This window comes from Primulina eburnea, chromosome 5, assembly GCF_022965805.1.
Source record: "Primulina eburnea isolate SZY01 chromosome 5, ASM2296580v1, whole genome shotgun sequence".
Taxonomy (NCBI): domain Eukaryota; kingdom Viridiplantae; phylum Streptophyta; class Magnoliopsida; order Lamiales; family Gesneriaceae; genus Primulina; species Primulina eburnea.
The window spans coordinates 3,160,363-3,178,310 of record NC_133105.1 but is presented as its reverse complement, the minus strand read 5'-3'; the positions used below and the strand labels follow the sequence as shown (position 1 = coordinate 3,178,310).

The 17,948-nt window shown below is 34.9% G+C and overlaps 2 protein-coding genes and 1 pseudogene across 4 annotated transcripts; 1 reads left to right on the top strand and 2 right to left on the bottom strand.

The window, feature by feature from the left end:
- Positions 1 to 37: 37 nt before the first annotated feature.
- LOC140832338 (mechanosensitive ion channel protein 10-like) lies at positions 38 to 3,412 on the bottom strand. Its single transcript, XM_073196300.1, has 5 exons — positions 1,721 to 3,412; positions 1,508 to 1,631; positions 905 to 1,198; positions 623 to 825; positions 38 to 405 (listed from the first exon to the last, which is right to left on the bottom strand). The coding sequence occupies exons 1-5, from the start codon at positions 3,094 to 3,096 to the stop codon at positions 171 to 173; spliced, it is 2,232 nt and encodes a 743-aa protein (XP_073052401.1). The 5' UTR covers positions 3,097 to 3,412; the 3' UTR covers positions 38 to 170.
- A 2,213-nt stretch (positions 3,413 to 5,625) lies between these two features.
- On the bottom strand, positions 5,626 to 10,046 carry LOC140832339 (protein Brevis radix-like 4; annotated as a pseudogene).
- A 2,274-nt stretch (positions 10,047 to 12,320) lies between these two features.
- On the top strand, positions 12,321 to 17,102 carry LOC140832336 (alpha/beta hydrolase domain-containing protein WAV2-like). Of its 3 annotated transcripts, none has more exons than XM_073196295.1 (8): positions 12,322 to 12,762; positions 13,492 to 13,527; positions 13,684 to 13,762; positions 13,863 to 13,917; positions 14,087 to 14,203; positions 15,218 to 15,382; positions 16,019 to 16,256; positions 16,802 to 17,102. In XM_073196295.1, exons 1-8 carry the CDS (start codon positions 12,525 to 12,527, stop codon positions 16,819 to 16,821), a joined length of 948 nt encoding a protein of 315 aa, XP_073052396.1. In that variant the 5' UTR covers positions 12,322 to 12,524; the 3' UTR covers positions 16,822 to 17,102. The 3 variants fall into 3 exon arrangements, with proteins under 3 accessions (XP_073052398.1, XP_073052396.1, XP_073052397.1); XM_073196296.1 differs by having other exon boundaries at positions 12,323 to 12,762; positions 16,722 to 17,102; XM_073196297.1 differs by lacking the exon at positions 13,492 to 13,527 and having other exon boundaries at positions 12,321 to 12,762.
- The last annotated feature ends 846 nt before the right edge of the window (positions 17,103 to 17,948 follow it).

Sequence of the window (17,948 nt, the reverse complement as noted above, 5' to 3'; positions counted from 1 at the left end):
TTTTCCCAGTTCTAGATTAATTTAATAACATAAAATATCATCACCTAATAATAATAGATTCCTGGAATGAAAATGAAGTACAACAGAAGGTCAGAATCCTTCTGAGAAAATACATAACATAATACTCCAATTATCAAAATTCATCACTTTACAACAGTTGTTGGTGCGACTCATGACTTACTGATCTGCACTTCTTGAGGTGGAAGACGGTACTTTATACCGATTTCCTCGAATATTTTCTTGAGTTCAAAGACTAGATCAGATCTTCGACTGGCCCTTGCTGTATTCTGAAAGTTTATTGTATGACTCACATAAAGTGCCATCATCAGCTTGTCAACATCGACGATTTCCTTTAATATCACGCTGTGACCGGGACGCCATTCTTGAGGTTTACTTTCCAAGTACCTGAAGATAAAATAAAAGGAAATGTTAGCGACTCGCCTAGAAACTACCCGAACTAAAATCGTTCCAACATGTCTAATATTGGATTGACAGATCCTGAGTTTATGCTACTTTGAGAACTGAAGTACTAGAGAAAAAAATAAGTGCACAAAGAAGGAATTCTGCTCCAGACAATTTCTGAGTATAAATAAACATAATGGAAAGGATTGATTTAACATACGCTTTTATTCTAGCCTTCAATTCTGCTATTTTCTCCACGGATGTCGAAAAATCCAGAGCAAAATCCACAGAGTCACCCATTTCTGGGCTTCGATTGAAATTACTGATCGGTTTGGTGGCCAAAACTGCATTGGGATAGTATACCTTTTCATTGTCAGCCTTCAGAAAGATTGTGGTCAAAATGTCCATCTCATCGACTACCAGCTGTAGAAAATTCAAGAATTAGAAGTAACCAACAATGTTACCGCGAGCCAAATTTAGTATAAGAAACCAAATAATTTACCTGTACTCCATCAACAACGCAGCGATCACCGATGTCAAAAGGGTGGACCACAAAGACGAATATGATGGCTTCAAATACTGTTTTAACTGTGTTACCAAACATAAATACCAGCAGTAAAATCTGAGATGAAATGAACACCAAAACCTTGGTGGTGGTGATTTCCATTAAAAGTAACCAAACTATAACTATCACGAGTAGTATAAGTCCCGAAGCAATCTTGTTTAGCTGCTTTATTGCTGTTTTGGCATCGTTGAGAGACAGTATCAGGTATTTTCGCTCTTTATATACGCTTACCTTCACACAAGCAAAAAAATCAAGAAATTAGCTTCACATGAAACACTTCGATAACATAAGCTATGGAATTCCAACTTTAGTCACAACATTTGTTTTATGGTAAAATGATGGAATAGAGGTTAATTATAAGACCACGTTTTTATAATGTACTAAAAGCTATAAATGTTAGGAACGGTGCAACTCAAATCCTCCAAGTCATACAGTAGCACAAGAGTCACATTTCAATTGTTGTATTGAACATGCAACCACACATAGGATACAACGGCAACTTATACACTATCCAATACATCAAAACGTAAAATATCTTACCACCCAATTTCTGAAGGATGATTTTGTGATTCTTCTAGATTGTGCAGCTCCTTCAAAGAGTAATAATGCATTATCAACTTCTTCTTTTTCCATGAAAAGTAAAAGGTCGTTCTCGTCGATATACCTACCACAGACCAATTTAACCTTAGACTATCAAAGAAAAACTAAAACAGCTAGCTATAAAGAAGTTATTCATGAGACTAGCATCCTTACTTATAACCCTGCTTTGCAACGTTTCTAAATATTCTATTTGCTGAGTCCTTGGCCTCAACCTCACTCGTAATTTCTTTCGGCCCTTCCTCTTCTTCTTCAACACTGACCACAGAGATGTTAGGCATCCCCGAGTTTCTAACAACATTGACCAACCCGCTCATTGTCCAAGTCGATACTTTTTCTCGTCTCATCTTATAAAGTTTATCAACATTAATCACATCCCCTTGTTTATCTTGTTTTCTTGTTTTTACTCTGCTGAAATTCAATCGTCTTCTATTCTCAGAAACATCATTCTTCTCCCTCGGAGTACCAGAGAGGACTTGAAGAATATACTGATGAAAAATGGATTCTTGAATTCTATCGAAATAAGTTCTAACGTGAAAAGATGAAGCTATCGATTTGACAACTAAAGTCTTCACCATCCATATAACTGCCCCAACTAGAGTGGACACTATACCTCTAGTTATATGATTAAGAATCTTAGTAGTTTCCTCTGATCTTTGAACGCGATTAATCAACAAAACCCAAGTCAGAAAATTCAAAGCCAACCATAAAACCACACGAAAACTCTTTTTCAAGCCAAACAAAAAATACAGAACCTTCTTCTTGAGGAAGAAGTTCTTTCCAATCAAATAAACAAGAGAATTAGTCACCCATCCGGTGAGTAAACGACCACAAAAGATCACCAGTACCAGCACACACCATTTCCACAGTTCCAAACTCCAAATATGACGATTCTTTAACTTATCAACAGTTAAGCTTGAAATTAAGACAAACATTATGCACACAAAAGCAACCCATTCAACCACAATCGTCACACTCACTTTCTTACCGCGCTTAGATTTTGAAAAATTCTTAAGATTTTCGGTATCGTAAACCTTGTCATCATCATCCTCATCGTCATCTCCCGTGGACGCCATTAAAGGCGTCTTTGGCGTGATCGGAGCTGACGTTTTAGGAGTGCTCGGCTTAACTCTTACAGACTGCGAAGCCGCACTTGGTGACAGAATATAAGGTGACCCTACTGGGGTAGTTTGAGCAATTTCCTTACCAGGCATCAAGGTGCTCGAATATGGAGGCTCCACAATTCTTGATTTAGGCTTCGAAAAAGCGGGTCTCGTTAGTGATTTTTGCCTAGCAGGCAACCCAATTGGTGGGTTTGCAGATAAATCTTGAGAAGAGCTCGCGACTACTGGCATTGCTGGAGTAGTCATAGTACTTGAGAATAAGGGTATTTGCACTCTAGACAATTCCTCCATCATCGAAGAGTCACCCGTTGATCCAGAAGCACCATCTCCTTGGGTTCCCGGAACCTGAACCTCCACTACAACAGCATAGTTTCCTCCTTTCTCCGCCGTAGATATATCACTTTCCATCAGAAGCTGCTACAGTAAGAAAAGTGAAAATCTTGATCATGAAAATGAATGGCCGAGACTCAAGAATCGAAATTTATTGATGCCTGTTCAACCCACGCTAAATTTGAAAATCTGGCCACCGCCAAAGCAAGCCTACATAGGACCACATTGCAATATCACTCAATCGGAATTTTCCGAGCTAAGGATTAGGAGATAAGAACTGAAAGGTTCTCCAAGAATATGCGACGAAAAGATCAAAATCAATGTCACTATGTAATCCACGCGAGTCTAGCCTAGTCTCGTCTGGTGAAGAAAAGCCGTCATTGTCCCTGTTCAGTTTTTATTAAAATTCAAATTTCTACGTCGTTTAAGGTCCATTCAACGATGTCGGGTGCAGACAAATAATTGAGCATAATTTTTCACGTGGTTATTGATTGGGAAAAGTTAAAAATAGAGAATCTAATATTTAATATCATATTTTATTTACTACACAAAAGAAAATATTTTTAGCCGCCTCCCCATTGTCTATTTATACTTCCATCCTTTTGGGAGTTAGTGTTCTTATCATCTATGCAAGTTGGAATTATACATAATATGGATTATATGGATATGTATGTATATGTGTCTGCGCACGTTTTTCATCTATTTAAATTTGAATATCAAAATTAATTTTTCTGACTATTTCCCATATTTTTGTACATGTTTTATGAGTATTTTGAACCAAACTTTTTAGTAGTTTCCCAGATTTTCGATATATATTGGAAAAATTTACGGACTAATGTGATAGCGTCCAAATCACTTTAATCGAATAAATTATATTGGACAAGCTCCATATGATAAATTCGTCTAAAAAAATGTTGACAAATATATTTGAAAGTCGTTTGATCTAACTTGAGATACCCCATTGCATACACAACTTCATTTTATTATTATTGTTGTTGTTGTTATTATCTAAATTAGTTTTTTACTTTATCGAGTGTTTAAAATTTTAAAATATTAACAATAATTTTTAGAGGTTATAGGTTGATCATGTTGGGCCTATTACCTTTATCGTTACAGGCTTAATTTATACTTATAGGATTGTGTCAGTGGCCGAAGTTAATCATTTTCATGAATAATATTTGGCCCAGATGTTGATCCAATATTTTCGTGTAAAATGGTATGAGCAAAAGATTGAACCATTTTTAGTTTTATATATTAGCGAATTATTTAAATTTTTCTCAAAAAAGTTAAAATTGTCATAAATATCATATCATATCCTAAAAGTGTGAGACACGTTATGTAATAGATGAATTAGTCGAGGACAAAAACTTGTATGAGACGCTCTCACGTGTTATATTTTGTGAGACAGATCTCTTATTTGGGTCATCCATTAAAAAATATTATTTTTTATGCTAAGATTATTACATTTAATTGTGAATATCGGTAGGGTTAACCCGTCTCACAGATAAAGATTCATGAAACTGTCTCATAAGAGACATACTCTTAGTCGAGAGTCTCCGAATTAAAATATGTCGTAACTAAACTATTAAATTGAAAATCCTAGCTTTTCCTCTCAAGTTAATCCATCCTTTAAAATCTATCTACACTCGCAATCTCGTTGGCTCTTTCCTTCTCATATATTTTTAATTCTCACCATTAAACTTTTTGAATTTCATTCCTTAGCTTTGATGAATAGCTTGTTTCCCGTGCACTATTTTGGACCTTAAGAAATTTTGATGCTGGTAGACGGGGCCAGAGTTGATTTAAACACATGTATTGTTTAGCCATCTCCTCCGACAAGAGCCGGGTCCCTTGGATTACATAGCTAAGGATTATTGTATTTCTTAATTGAAATGCTTGCTTGCCTATACACCAACAATATGTTGGATCAAGCTGAGAATTATAGCCAGACAGCGAATTAAATGTAGGAAAGTATAGTCGAGCATGGCGAGACTAAATGAAATGATGTCTTGTGCTAAGTGAACACTTGTACTCATGCCAAATATAATGGAGTTAGGGTTGTCTGAGTGGACCACCTACGAAAGCACATTATTTCTAATAATATGTTTTTAAGGATTATGGGTCGATTACTATCATTGTAAGTAGGATCTCTTGGCCGATAGAATCCGGACAAAATATAATTGATATCTCATGAATGAGCTCATCAAAATCAAGCTCAGACTAGATTTTGGACTCCCGACCCACCCCTAGTCAAGACAGAAGACCTATGATGGACATCGGATATTCTCCTATAAATACCAAGTGTGAAAGTCTAATTAGGCATTCAAGATATTGATTTCTAACAGCGTCTTTCGCTGCTATCTCGTTTTATTATCAATATCTGACTTGAGCATCGGAGGGACTACGTCAGGACACCTTCCCGACCACCTTCTAACGGTCTCTTTTGTGATTTCAGATATAGAGTAAATTCGAGGTTTGCATTCGAGCTACTATCAACCGATGCTATATTTCTAGTGAGTATCAATTATTATAGAGTAGAAATGACAAGTTAGATTTCTAATTCTTATATGAAAAGTATCTCTCATAAAATTCCAAGAAATCTTTTTTTCTTGATGCAATTCGAAAATTCTCGTAATCGACATCAATGCCCCTTGTACATCAAAGATTCATGCATAACTAAAAAATGCCCATTATATAGATATCCCACAATTTCCATGCAAATAAAATACAAAGAAAAAAAAACTGAAAAAGCCCAGATGAAGGTTTCTTCAAGTCATAAACTATGGCTCTCCCCTTGCAAAACTGAACCAGTTTCTTTCAGGAAAAAGTACACTCTTTCACTGGCACCATATTATAACTCTCGATCAGCAAAATGTTGCAGTATCGGATCTCCTTGCCTTGTTGAGTTTAATCAATCACAAGTATTGTTTGTGTATCCTGGATCTGTTCTCTTCCCACCATAGCCTTGCATGCACCTCCCCGAATTTCTCTCGGCTAAAATAGATTTTGATTTTAAGTCAAATTAGAACAAGTACTGAACAACAAGACTTCCACTCAAGGTTCAATTCAAGCTTAAAAGTCTTAAGGTGAAGAAAATACTGTTAACATTCATGACCATCTATGTTGCGTTTATTTAAGAAGACGGGAGACTGGCAGGAGCGAGTTGCAATCTTGTTTAACAGACGGGCTCTCTGGCTAGAACTCTATAATAAAACTGAAATCCATTGGAACAGCTAAGTCCTGGGCCTGATCAAGTAAGACTATCCTTTATCGTGGGGGGACTAGTTCATATTTGTCCACACGTTACAAAAATAATTAGTCCATGTTGCTAGAGCAGTCCATTGATTGCATATACTTTTGCATCAAGTTATTACATTTTTCACAATTCGATTAGGGACTCTGTAGTACAGGAATGATATTTCAGATAGAGATGTAAAATGCAATTAATCAAGACAAGTTAAGGAAACATATAAGCTAACCTGAATCTCACACGTCTCATTTCTTTTTTCCATCAGGCAGTGCTCGAATTGTAATATACACACCGGGCTCGTCCTGTTCGACCCATTCACTTTCCAGATCACTGACATTGCTCATAGATATCTCTCCAGAGCGATCAGCATCTCTCGAGGAGCTAGTTCGAATTGAAACATCCATGGATGATGTCTCAGTTTTAGTACCACTGATACTTGAGAGTTTTGATGTTGAGGAAACTCCACATGAATCGTAGTTTGAGCGAGAATGTGTTGATTGCTGGTCTAGTGAATCCGACGATGAGTATGATATCCCATTTCCCACCTGCCGAAAAAAGGTATGAGGCAGAGGTTCTCTACCTAATGGTGGCGTAACCGGGCTGTTTTGAATAGATTCTATCTTTGAACTGCTGCTACCATCTTCGGATCTCGGAGTTGTTGGAAGGGGAAAAGCTTGGCGGTTTAATCTTTGTACGTTGTAAAGTTCTATCACCTTTTCACAATTTTCGGCCCACCACCTTTGGGCTTGCCATTGGTTGAATGTTTCTCGGCTAAAGAATCATGAAATTGTAAACAGTTTGAGCAAAATTTACGGTGATTAAGGAACAAGATTTCCTATCATCATCATTCACTGCACAATTCAAATATTATATGACACATCTGAGGAATCATTCTGACTTATCAAAGAATCATTTTAAACTTTATTTCATAGGTTGTCCATTATCGCAAGAAAGTCCGTTGCAGCAGTGGAGCCATGATTTTCATATAGGACGACGAAACTAAAGTTCTAGAACTCAAAAAATCTAGAGGTGATGAAATCTTGAAATCATATAACACAAACAAAGATTAAAATTTATTCTAAAAAGTTGAAAATGAAAGCGGGGATAGTCCTAAGTCCTATCTGGCCTCGTGCTCCACTATACAAGATTCATCACTAAATATGAAGGAACTGAAAATCATCGCGCGTGGTTTGGGCTTGTGCGTTAAAGTTGAATGGTCTTTGACACTGATTTAAAGATAATCCAATTATTAAATCATGTAATGGACAGTGAGTCATAATCCATCGTAAGGACCATGATATAAAAATATAAAACAAAAAATGGAATTTATTTTCAAGCGAGGCGTTCATCAATCTATATCAAGCGTCATCAATGGTATTGTCTGCCATCAATGTTTAGAAGCCAGTTTCAGATGCCCATCTTGTCACCAGCCCAGTTTTGTGGCCACACAGATTTGTACATTTCATAGACAAAAAATTGACAAGAAAACTAACAGTTCACAAGATGAAAAAGGAAAGAGGCGTGAGGAAGATTGGAAACGAAAGCAATGGCAATCCCCGACAAAACGACAACAATAAGTAAAAGGTTTCCCAAAAGTTGGCCCACTGAAATGTTTTCTTTGAATTTTAATTTGGCTTCATAAACTTCTGAAAATGGTGTATTAGTTTTGTCCTATTTTTCTTTTCCTCATGGCTCAATTCATAAAGATTAGCATAATTTGGTCAAAACTTTATGCTTGTTTTTCTTGTTAATTCGCCCACAAAGCCTTGCTTTCAATGTCATGATTATGAATTCATTCGGAGAGACATAGTCAAAGAATAACTTCAAAAGTAGAATGCTCGAGGAAGGATGTTTATGTGAGCAATTCCAAGTAATAAGAGATTAAATTTGCTCGATATTTCTCTCTTTTTCGACATTTTTACTTTGTCAAGAAATTTAAATCTCATAACTCATCTGATATCAATATCTTATCTCCGAATTTTCTCAAAAAATAAAATAAAAATATTTGAAAATTTTAATGAGGTTTTTGCTGTAAAAGTACCCAAAAGGACTTGTATAATTACAATTGTTAGCATTATAGCCATAAATATTTTTACACCAACCAAGCATGCAAAGCTTTTACCCTAAAGTCAAAAAAACACTCATAGCCATTTAAGTTTTCCATAGACCATATTTCATCATTCTTACTTATGCTACACCAATAATAAAATCCTATTATGCGTTTTAACTATTCCAAATAATATTCTCCACTAACCATATAATAAGTATAATTATTCTATCTAGGGACATAAATTTGTGAACCTGCATTTTCTGCTATTTTTTAACAAAACTAAATTGAATGAATTAAATTTAATAAATATTGAACTAAATTTGTGTTTGGATTGATTGAAACCTAAAAGAATCGAATTTTGAGAAAATGGTCAAATGATCCAATTGTCTCAATTCTAGATTCTCCTATGTGGTGGGGTTACCTTCCTTTGGATGTAGAAATTTATACATAAAATTTTACATTTTTAAAAAAATAGCGAAATTACCAAAACGTACCCGAATCGAATCCGCTTAAGGTCGTTTCCGCCACGTGGTAAGGACACAAAGGTAATTAAGACCCCCGGTTCCACCTGTGCCACCCACTCCTTCGGCTCGCTCTCTTCCACGAACACAAACGGATCGACTCGCCGGCCGCTGGCCGATGCCGGAGTCCCCTCCCCGCTGGAAATCCCCTTCAGCCTCGCCTCAAGCTCCCTCCGCCCGGCCGTCGAACTGGAGTTGAAGCTCCCCGTACGCCTATACGACCAACGGAATTTGTCGGGAGCCACCGACTCAGGCTCGCCGCCGCCTCTGAAGCTCCTGGACCTCCTTGGCTGCGGTGCCGGCTCAGTTGTGCATGGCGCGCAGTGCCGATACGCACCCGACGCCTTCAATGCCATGTCCTTTATCTAAAACACCACATTTAGCATTCAATAAATTTCTTTATAAAAAAAATGTAAAATAGAAACTTGTACTCTGAACTCCTTCAGAGCAAAATTCATGGAACAATCACTTAAATTTACACGTCCAATCACCTGAGAAGAAAGGTTTTTGATGCTTTGTTTATTAGGAGTGACGTTGGAACTAGGTTTCTCCCCCTGGTGATCAACGGAGGATTCATCACTCGTTTGCTTCGAACGTGCTATGCAGGTAAGCATTTTCTATCGTCTCTGCAAATATGATTCAGGAACAGATCAAACAGAAGAAACCAAATCAAACAATCTGCATAAAATCAAATAAAAAAACAACCCAACTAAAAAATATACAGAATCACGGAACTATAACTTAGAAAAATACAGATAAAAATTTTCCGATGGGACGGTGTATTTAATGGATAGAAAGGAAGAGTTTACAATACATGAAAGAAAAAAGAGAACGAGTAAAAAACAGAGTGGTGATTTCGGTCAAGCGGCACTCGCAAATCCCGCCCTTAAATAATGGCGCCATTAAAGAGATGCCTGTTCGCACTGATTATAAGGTGTGTACGAACAAAGCAACGGTCAACACGATATTCTATAATCTGATTGCATTACATGTATTCTATGCATAAAAATATCGAGATATTGTGTGATCAGAAAGAAAAATTACAAGAATTCTGATGATTTTTGCGGAAGATTTTATTTCAGAATCGTGGAGATGGGAAGAGAATCAGAGAAAAATGTGACGGGAAGATGGTGCGTGCTTCGTTGCCTTCTTGGACAAACCGGAAGATTTGTAAAGCAAATCGAAAACTGTTGCCTTCGAGAGTTTTGAGGCTTTAAACCTTGCTTTAAATATTCTTTTTTTTCCTTTTGGCTTTTGATTTACTTTATTTTATTTTATTCGATAAATTCTGATGTAATAGATTCATTAACTATGATATAAATTAAAGAGTTTTCCGCTTAATTAATTAATATTCTAGATCAATATAAGTTATTTATAATTATTATTACAATTATAAATAATTTATCTTATACTTTTATAAATCCAAAAGTATATATATACATGGAAAGTTGTATTTTAATATTTATTAAAAAATAGAGATGTTATAGTCATAAATTCGTAATACATTTATGAAATAAACTTGTATGTCGTTATGTTATTAGTTTTGTATAATTTAAAAGTCAATATGTATTAAATCTAGATTTTTTTTTTAATTCTATAAAATTATAGCAGTATTTAATACAAAATTTCGTTTAGTTTTAAAAAGTCATTTTTAAAAATTTTATACGATATTCAAATTTTTAATGATTTATGAAAATAATTGAAATACAAGCATAAAAGCTTTTATAAAGTACAATTACAAAATGTCAGAATTATAGTTGATCGAGGGCATCTACATGGCTACATTTTATTGGTGCTCTAAAAAACACGAGCTTAAGCGCGCTTAAATTTAAAGTTCGACAAAAACGCTCGGCTTCGAGAAAAACGAAAACAAGCGGTCAAACTATAGTTTGATCGAATTAAGCTTAATTAAAACGTTTGATTAAGCATGTTTAAGCACAATTAATCGCATCTGTTTATTTTTTTATTTTTTAAGATATTTCTTTTTATTTTAAAATAATAAATTATATTTATAATTTAGATGTTTATTTTTTTAATTTTAATTATGATTAAGCGTGTCTGACAATGATTTGACAAATATTTAGTAATTTTTAATGTAGTCTAGTTGCAAAAACATATAAAGATTTCAATTTTGAGATTTTTATGTTTTTATTAATATGAGAATTAATGTATCAGAATTAAATTTATTATATTTATGTATTATTTTATCTATTTATTGTTTTGAAATATTACAATTACGCTAAAGATAAAAAATGTTTTTCAAGCTTAAGCTCGTCCTAATCTCGCTTAAACTTGAAAAGCTTGGAGCTCGACATCCATGTTTCGGGATGCTTCACGCTTTTTAGAACTTTGGATTTTAACAATTATCTCATAAAAAATTATGGAGTCTGCATGCTATATACACATTATATTAACAATTTCATTCTCTCGTATTTATTTTAACACTAACACTCATTATTTGTGGGTCTCATTCTCCATTCATTCATCTTTATTCTTATTTTATATTAAATATATACATTTTCAATAAAATTACATTATTTAATAAATTATTTAAATTTATTTAAAAATCTATTTATAAATTTATTTGATTAAATATTTTAATTTTAATGAGTAATATCTAATAAGTATGTCTCTTGTAAGACGGTCTCACGAATCTTTATCTGTAAGACGGGTCAACCCTACTGATATTCACAATAAAAAGTAATAATCTTAGCATAAAAAGTAATACTTTTTCATGGATAACCCAAATAAGAGATCCGTCTCACAAATACAACGGAGATCGTCTCACACAATTTTTTGCCAATTTAAGTTTGTGTCGAATCATTGTCAAAAAAATTGTATTTGCACTCCTTGGTTTAAAAAAATATTAATGCACTCCCTAGATCCACAAGTTTTTTATCGGATAAAAATCAATACAAAACATTAAAAATATGATGTTAATATATGTATTCGAGTACCAAAAATTTCATAATATGACAATAATATTTGATTTTAAAGTACTCAAATATATATCAAATATTGATATCAATGACACATTTGTTTTTTCAAATGAAAATAGATACAAAACATTGAAATCTGACACCAATATATGTTATTTAAACACCACTTGTTTCAGATATGATAACAATATATGATTTTTGAGTAATCAAATATGTATATCAAATGTTGATATTAATGAATTTGTTCTAATTTTACAGTCAAAATCATATCTAAAATATATGACACCTAAATATTATATATTAGTATCATATTTTTTATTTTTGTGTCGATTTTTATTCGTTAAAATATGTGAGCATAAAGAGTGTATAATTTTTTTTTACGAATCAAGAAATAACAATATTTTTTATGACATGAACTGAATACAAAATTAAGTTTGATTTTAAAGATTTATGGAAAAAAAAAATTAAAAAAAAAGAAAGGAAATACAAGATAATAATTTTTTTTTTGAAAAAGTTTTTAAGAAAATCGATGTCGTCGTTTTAATCTCAGCTCATCATCGTGACTGAACTGAAAAGGAAAAGGAGAGTCAAAGTCTCCGTCCCTCAACGTTCTCCGACTCTGCCATCCCTTCGTTATTCGAGTCAAATATCAGAATTTACGAGCGATACACACCGCGACAGCTTAAACACTTGTTTGAACTGCGAAAGCAGTGCGTGAGGGACGAAGAGCTGGAAGGGCATCGATCATGGTCTCATACGTGAACGCTTTGCTCTACGGGGTGGGCGGAATAGTTGTGGCGGGAATGGCATTATTGGTGGCGTTTCAGGAAAAGCTAGTCTACGTGCCGGTGGTGCCTGGGCTCACTAAATCTTACCCCATCACCCCCGCACGCCTACGCCTATTTTATGAGGACGTTTGGCTCACCTCTTCCGATGGCGTCCGCCTCCATTCCTGGTTTATCAAGCTCTTACCCGATTGCAGAGGTAGGTTTCTTTTCGTATGTATTTGTTATTTCTGTATTTTATTTTGTTAAAGGGTTTCTATTGACGCGGTTGCATGTATGATGTCATGGCTTCGTATCCAATTGATTGAAGAAAATCAGTCGCGGGATGTTTAGGGCTTTGTTGCTCGGGGATGAAGAAATAGGTTTGATTGCGATCCGTTTGAGGCAAAATTCTTGAGAGTGGTTTGTTGGGTTAGGGTTTACTGTTCATTTACTTTGGGATAGTGGATGTTTTTTGTGGTGAGATGAGATTAGAATGAAGGAGAAACTGATTCATGGAAGTGCTTTTATGGAATAGAGCGAAAGCTATTATATTGTATTGTTGAGTTTAGCTTATTGCTATTAGTATCTACTTGTGAGCTGAATGCTATGAGTTGAAGTTTTTAATACACGTTCTGGAAATAGATTAAAGTTTCTTTACGTATGATTCTTTGCTGATTGCTCACATAACCACGAAATGCAATATTTGGTACAAGGAGTCATTCCACCGTGAAGGTCTCACTATTTTGTCAGAGTTTTTTCGTGGAAATTTTTTTTCCGCTGTCAATTCAACTGTTACATAGAAGAAGGAAGTGTGTCATGATGCAAATGTACTTGTAGCGGAGAGAGTAGTAAGAAGAAAGTAAGTAGGAAACAGCAGCTGCAGTTACAGTTGTATAGTCTTTGATGTGCGTACTAAATGTGCAACTTTTTGTCCCTGTGGTTGCAGGACCAACGATTCTCTTCTTCCAAGAAAATGCTGGAAGTATCCTTTTTTCAGTTAGGTGTTAGAAATAAACATTGATGTAGTATTTTTCACATTTTTTATGCTTTGAAAATGTTTCTTTTTGTTCGAGCACATTTTTGTAGACAAAAAGATTTTAAAAATATTCTTCTCTGGGCCTTGATGATTTACTCGCAGACATTGCTCACCGTCTTGAAATGGTTCAAATTATGTTGCAAAGACTCCAATGTAATGTCTTCATGCTTTCCTATAGAGGGTCAGTGATTGGTTGTCTTTTTTTCATTAATGGGTGTATTTGGACATGTATGCTATGTTTTAGACTGACATTTACATTGCTCTAACTTTGTGGTTCTCAGTTATGGTGCTAGTGACGGATTCCCTTCACAACATGGTATTTCAATGGATGCCCAGGTATTGCTTCCGGTTATTGTATTTCACTTAATGAAACGTTCCAGTTCCGTCCCTGCAATCTTCAAGTTTTGCTTGTTCTTTTTCGATGTTCCTCTAATGTGGGGAGGAGTGGTAGCCTTTGGTAATTAGGCATGTCAATTGTAATCTTTCCCATAATCATGTGGAGTAGGCTGCACTGGATCATCTGAGTCAGAGGACAGATATTGACACGTACAGAATTGTAGTCTTTGGGAGGTCACTCGGGGGAGCTGTTGGATCAGTGCTTACCAAAAACAATCCAGACAAGGTAATGTCCTCGTGACCTGTCTCCCCTTAAAGACCTCTTCGGGGTGTGAAACCGTACTTTTCCTTTTATTTGCTTACTTTCCATTTTCAGTTATTTCCGATCCCCCTTGTGTCTGGATATGGTTTCTAGATTTAATTTTCTAGTTTTGTGCATCTTGATCAAGGTGACTAAATACTTGGTAGACTATGGCCATTGTTGAATATGATAATCATGCTTGTGAATTTTAAAGAATAACTTATACCTTTTCATGTCTTGGATGGGATTACTGTTCATATTCACATCACGGTTGCAAATTTCTATGTGTTAATTGTGGTTTAAGTGACTATGTCCAGTCAGTCACATCATATTTACTGGTTTAAATTGTAAACTGTGATTTTGACAGGTCTTATAGTTTTCAGTTGTATCTCCATGGAAGAGATTTTTTTCCTGTTGTTTTCACAGTTATGATCTTTTTTTCTTCTATAATAAAGCCGAAAATGTAATAATTTTCTACCTGGAACTGGTACCTTAGGCTGGAGAAGAAAACAATGTTGTAACATCCTCCTTTCATTTAGTTTTGACTTTGAATTTTTGTTTCTTTTCTGCTCATTTATATACTATATTTGTTACTCTCTGATTCTGCAAAAAAAGATTTTTGGTCCAACAGATGCATCATTTCATATTGTTGATCGATCAAGTAGATATTTATTTATTTGCTATTTATTTTTAAGAATTGTTCAAAGATGTTATTAGAATAATGTTATACTTTCAGGTGTGATCTCAAATAATTTCCTTTTCGTTTTGTGGCCTAATGGTATTCTTTCAGTCTTCAGTATTCTTAATCTGTCATTTTTACTATTTTGCAGTTTATGGCCTGGGATTTCTTTTGTACTTGTTCTTCTCCTCGTAAATCTAGAAATAAAATACTTGTTCTGCTCCTCATAAATCTAGAAGTAAATCTATTCTGGTTACTAGAAATGTGTTGGGGTGTTCTGACTTTGACTCATGGAGCAACTGGTGCCTTCATTGTTTCAGGTGGCTGCACTAATATTGGAAAACACATTCACATCTATCCTGGACATGGCCGGAGTTCTACTGCCCTTTCTGAAGTGGTTTATTGGAAAAAGTAGCTCAAAAGGTCCCGGGGTTTTGAATTTTCTTGTTCGTTCTCCATGGAGTACCATTGATGTCGTAAACGAGGTGAGGCTTACTTTAGATGTATACGCTGTTTAGTATCCTTTTTTGTGGCTCTTGACGTAATGACTATCAATTATCAACTTGGCTTCAATTTCACTAGCTTTACTTTAGTTTTCAAGTCTATCCAGCTGAGTTTAAAGAGAGCCGACCATGAGCTAAAGTGTAAGGCTTAAATTTTAGTAAAGTTGAATGGTCAAAGGAAAGCTGACTTCAGTTGGACTCAAGTTCATACGTAAAAATCAAAAGCATGATCTATTCTTGAAATAATGGAGTTAGTACTGGTATCCGAATATCAGGTTCGTGAATTGAAGTTTGCCTGCAATCCAGAATTTGCATCTGTTCTTTAAATCCTTTTTCAAAGGCAATTTTATTGTTTTGATTTTAAAGCCACTTTTGTCATCTGATTGAAAGTGTCCTATCTGGCTTTTTTTGTTTCTGCAATGTTCTCATATATACCGACAGAATTGTTTTAGTTTTAAAGCCGCCACTGTTGTCATCCGATTCAAACTGTTCCATTGTGGTTTCTTGTTTCTACCATGTTCTCATATGTGCTGAAAGGATTTTTGTAACATTCTTCTTGTCATTTATTATCTTCCATATACATGTCTGTCGTTTAAAGTTTGATGCTTTGAACTGCAGATCAGACAACCAATCCTTTTTCTCTCTGGACTACGAGATGAAATGGTACCCCCGTTGCACATGCAACTGTTATATGCTAAGGCCGCTGCACGCAATCAACAGTGTTTATTTGTGGAGTTTCCTACGGGAATGCATATGGATACATGGTTGTCTGGTGGTGACCGGTATTGGAGAACAATTCAGGAGTTCTTTGAAAAGAGCGTCCCAGATAAGAAGATTGACGGCTCCTCTGAAAGTGGTATGTTTCAAATTTATTTTGCGCCAAATTAATGCAAAGGGTTGCATCTTCCGGTATCTATTATTATAACTATTGATTGATTAATTAAAACTTACCTCCTCCTGTTTTACCTTTCTGGTGGTTTGGGGGTGGAGGTTAAGAAAGTGACACTGATGTTTGCCATTTGTTTCCCGTTCCTTTAGTTCTCTGCTCTTGTAAACTAACTCGCGTTATGTATATTTGTCTCTGCTATCTACCAAAAGACTTCATCTGTCCATACCCTGCGGGAGTTCGATATTTCTACCAAGACTTGGGAGGCTAGGTGTACTGATTTTGCTCAAGTAGATCAGTGGGATTTTTTTCCTTTTCTTTTTCGTTTTTTGCCATCTATTTATATTGTGAGAGTCATCAGAAACTTGTTTCTTCAAACTAATAGCTACTCTATGTCCCAGTCCAAGTTGATACATCATTATGCACTTGTGTCAGATTTGGATGCTCATTGATCTGCTGCCACTTAAGGGTGACAGCCGGATTCAGCAGTTACGCCCTTTGTGTGGATTTTGCAGTGACCAAGAGCTATCTGTGATTGTCCAATACCGTGTTTGCCAGTGTTTTTCATTGGATGCATGATGTTCAGAAGAGGCAGAGGTCGTTAGACGCTTTAGGTACATAGCATGATACCAACGCATCATATCTATCAAACTGATCGACCGCCAATAATGAAGTAACTATCAAAAATTTACTCATTAAATTTGAAACATACATTTATTATTCTCCTAGATTGTTTCTCTATTGTGATAATGCTTGCTATGCAACTGTCGACATGGTTCTGTTTGTAATGAAAGAGCCAATGTTGCATAATCTTTATCATCGTTTTACTTGCATACCATCATTTCTTGTCTCATTTCATCTGTGTGGTGTTATCGCTCATCTTCAATTTTGTCTTGTTTTTTCTTAAAAACATCATAAAAGCAATTGGAGTTCCTGGGACAAGTTCCTGAGTGTGTCCCCATTTTAGCTCAAAACATTCTCTTCGCCTACGCAAGATTATATAACAACGTTTAGTAGTTTGGGAATCGTCTCCATATTCCTGTGGATGTTTATGTTTTACAATCATCTAAATTGTTCTGGTGTAAAAATTTAAATATGTGAGTTGTATCATTAACAAAAATAATTTTTGGTTTATTTGAGTTATCCACGAAAAATTATTATTTTTTATATCATTTTTTTTTATGTTGAAAATATGAACGAGCATGATTGATGCAGTTCAAAGCGAATAAATGTTCAAAGCGAATAAATATCCGTGAGATTATATCTCAAAAAACTTACTTATAAAATAATAGAAGCGTTTATTTTCAATCAAATAAATGACTATTATATAAATAGAATAAATTATAATGATTATGTAACGTATCATGTGTATTATCAGAACTAAGAATTTGCATATTGATACGAAAGAGTACGATATTTTCTGGAAGTGCGGTTTGTAGTCGGTCTCACGAATATTTATCTGTGAGATGAATTAATCTTACTTATATTCACAATAAAAAGTAATATTTTTTTCATGGATGACCCAAATAAAATATTCGTATTATAAAATACGACCCGACTGTCTTAAACAAAATTTTGCCGTAAAACATACACATAATATATATAACCCACATACACATATCAAAATTACAGAGAAAAAGTAACTTTTATGACTCATAATTT